The sequence below is a fragment of the Manihot esculenta genome, chromosome 18 (assembly GCF_001659605.2).
Source record: "Manihot esculenta cultivar AM560-2 chromosome 18, M.esculenta_v8, whole genome shotgun sequence".
Taxonomy (NCBI): domain Eukaryota; kingdom Viridiplantae; phylum Streptophyta; class Magnoliopsida; order Malpighiales; family Euphorbiaceae; genus Manihot; species Manihot esculenta.
In genome coordinates, this window is record NC_035178.2 from 21,662,619 (window position 1) to 21,665,828 (window position 3,210).

The 3,210-nt window shown below is 39.8% G+C and overlaps 1 protein-coding gene across 1 annotated transcript; it reads left to right on the plus strand.

Moving 5' to 3' along the window:
* The first annotated feature begins 833 nt into the window (after positions 1 to 833).
* LOC122722349 (exopolygalacturonase-like) lies at positions 834 to 2,852 on the plus strand. The gene is made up of 4 exons (XM_043952863.1): positions 834 to 1,403; positions 1,498 to 1,806; positions 1,910 to 2,422; positions 2,536 to 2,852. Exons 1-4 carry the CDS (start codon positions 1,263 to 1,265, stop codon positions 2,758 to 2,760), a joined length of 1,188 nt encoding a protein of 395 aa, XP_043808798.1. The 5' UTR covers positions 834 to 1,262; the 3' UTR covers positions 2,761 to 2,852.
* Positions 2,853 to 3,210: the final 358 nt, after the last annotated feature.

The window sequence follows — 3,210 nt, forward strand, 5'->3', positions numbered from 1 at the left end:
ATTATCAGGCACAGTCCCGCGTATACCCATTATGGCTATAGTCGCGGGATCACCGACCTATTAGCCGGCGATATCCCTGATCAAGCAAACGATCACATCATCATTGGATTATCAGAAAATGCTATATTTATCTCTGTCTTCTTACAGTATTAAAGGAGAACGACCAGAGAGGCAAAGGTACGATGTTCTTTTATACTGTTCAAGTTATGAGCAATTCCTTTCTCTCGCTTTTCTCTTCAGGCTTATTGAGTTGAGCGTCGGAGTGGCTGCCGTGGGCACCCATCACCTCACGTTCTCATTCTTGCAGGTTTAACCAATAACAGCACAGCTCTATTTTCCGACTGCATCACCAAGCTAGCCCGGGTGCTCGTTGGTCAATAAGCTCAAAGTTTTGGAATAAAAAATGCACAAGCTCTATCACATCGACATATTGTCGAACCCCGTGAATATGTGCGTCGCCTATTTTGCTTTTCATTTTAGCTCACTTTGTGTCACTGCACGACATATTGAGGCGTTGAAATCTCTTCGGTGAAAAATACATTTTCTCATTAGGTTTTTTTAACGTCTTTAAATTTTTTTTTTATTGCATGCTAAGGGCAATTTTCAAAATATTCAAGGACCGATTATGAATTTAGAAGGTACATGGCACTAATTTTATGAAAATAGAATATTCTGTGAAGCGAATAAATCTACCCGTGCTATGATTTAGGATCTACTCAAGCATCATCACTTAAAATCTCTTCAAGAAAGGAAGTCACTGTGAGTATGTGTCACGATTAATCGTTGCTCCGTTTCCTTTTCTTTAAAAGGAAACGTGACGCAGCTCATAAAAAGTGCATGCGATTTCTACTTATGTGAATTCTATTTTTTTTATGCAATATTTTGGAATATTGCACGGTGCGAGACAAATGAAAATCTACTATTGGCGTTGGAGGGTGCTTGTCATGAACAAGTAAGAAATCGCTATATCAGTATGAAAGGCTTAGACGTAAAGATAAGTTTTGCTGCAAACGAATGAAAAACAAGACAATATCTACTTATAGGTTAGACGTTAGTCGGTATTTCTCTGTTATGCTTTTTATTAAAAAGCGACAAAACAATTTCCAATAATAGAACAAAAGTTACAAGTAAATAACTTCCCTCCGTTATAAAATCCGGTAACTTTAGATAATTGCTTAGATATAAAAGCTTTTGCAAACAAGGAGAAATCCATTCTAATTTGCCGCGCATTTTACGAAAGAACTTAGAAAAGAAAAGGCTTCATGAAGATGACGACCCTGGAGACGTATTTTTCCCTGACATCTTTGCTATTATTGTTTGTTTTTGCTGGTAGAGTTCAATCTGCCGTATTTGATGTGAAAAATTATGGTGGTAAAGCCGATGGCAAGTCAGATATTAGCAAGGTGTGCTGACGATTCCTAATTTTTAATTTCGCCGTGATTTTCTTATACCTCATTTTAACTGAACTTTCATCTCCCTTTTTTTTTTCCTTTTCAGGCATTATTGGGCGCATGGAAAGAGGCTTGTTCAGCAAAGGGTTCCAACATAGTTGTAGTACCCAAAGGAACATATTCCATAGGTTTAACTGACTTAAATGGTCCATGCAAGGGAGCCATGGAGCTTCAAGTCCAAGGAACCTTATTGGCACCGATAAACCCTAGCAGTTATGCCAAGAACAGCTGGATTACTTTTGCATACATTGATCAATTCAAATTATCCGGTGGTGGAACCTTCGACGGACAAGGGCAAGTGGCTTGGAAGCAAAATACCTGCGGTCGAAATCCGAAATGCAAGAGACTTCCAGTTGTAAGTTTAATTGAATCGTATATTGTGCATGTATCATACTGCTTTGTAAGATGATTAATAACGTTTCCTTTATGTGCTTCTTGTCCCTTTAAAAACACGCCAGAGCTTGCGGTTTGACTTCATCACCAACAGCGTAGTTCAGGACGTAACATCGCTCGATAGTAAGAATTTCCATGTCAATCTTCTAGGTGGCAAAAACCTTACTTTCGATCGCTTCACGATCACTGCACCAGGAGATAGCGTCAATACAGATGGAATTCATATCGGGCATTCAAACGGGATCAACATTATTAATTCAAATATTGCCACCGGCGATGACTGCATCTCCATTGGTGGTGCCAGCGAACAAATAAGGATCACAAACGTACGATGTGGACATGGACATGGCATTAGCGTGGGAAGTTTAGGGAAGACCACTGATGAATTTGTCTCTGGAATTTTCGTAAGGAACTGCACCTTCTATGACACCGACAATGGAGTGAGAATTAAGACATGGCCGGCATTACATGGTGGCATGGCCTCTGATATGCATTTCGAGGATATTATGATGAAAAATGTCCGCAACCCTATCATTATAGATCAAATGTACTGCCCATGGAATCAGTGCAATCCAAAGGTAACGCGAAAAGAAATGAAAATGAAAGAGTCTCTTAATGCATTGTCCGTGGACAAATCTGCCCGCAACATTAAATTTCTGTAACCCTTTGCCGTTTCTGATGTTTGTTTCAGCTTCCGTCAAAAGTTAAGATCTCCAACGTCACCTTCAAGAATATTAGGGGCTCTTCAGCGATCGCAGTAGCTGTTCGACTTAATTGCAGCAGCAGTTTTCCATGCCAGAAGGTCGAGCTCGCTGACATTAACTTGACGTACGGAGGAAAGGAAGGCCCTGTAAAATCCTTGTGTGCAAATGTTAAACCCACACTTAAGGGAAAATTGACTCCAACCATTTGCTAGTATTGTCAACGCTCAAACCTCGCAGCTCCTAGCCGCGATACATGGATTATCGAGGAGATGAGCATATTTCAAGTTGTAAGTTTTACCAAATAAAACGAGACACTTCAAAGTTTCCTTTTATATAGGTTACTGCGTGGGTAGACGGCCAAGATACTCGCATGTTGCTCTTTGTCTTTTTTGTTTTTCCATTTTCTATTCAATCTGCTCGCTCACTCGTCGGGTTTCGCTGCGTCGTGCGGTGATTAAACTGACAACAGAAAACATGAGATTACAGTCGAAGGCAGTTTGGCCAAGTTTCGACCCTAGGAAAAATTATTCTGTCCGAATTTTCAGGCTTTTTATAGATTTTTCGTACAGTTTTGAACGTTATTTTCATCACGATAGAGTAATCGTATTAAAATTTCCACTCAAAGGCACACATTGTCCATGAGAAGAAAAGATATGCGTATT

Coding starts and splice junctions, on each gene's coding strand:
- LOC122722349 (XM_043952863.1), top strand. CDS start 1,263: ATGAAGATGACGACCCTGGAGACGTATTTTTCCCTGACATCTTTGCTA. Junction 1,404..1,497: donor GCAAGTCAGATATTAGCAAG/GTGTGCTGACGA, acceptor TTTCCTTTTCAG/GCATTATTGGGCGCATGGAA. Junction 2,423..2,535: donor GGAATCAGTGCAATCCAAAG/GTAACGCGAAAA, acceptor TGTTTGTTTCAG/CTTCCGTCAAAAGTTAAGAT.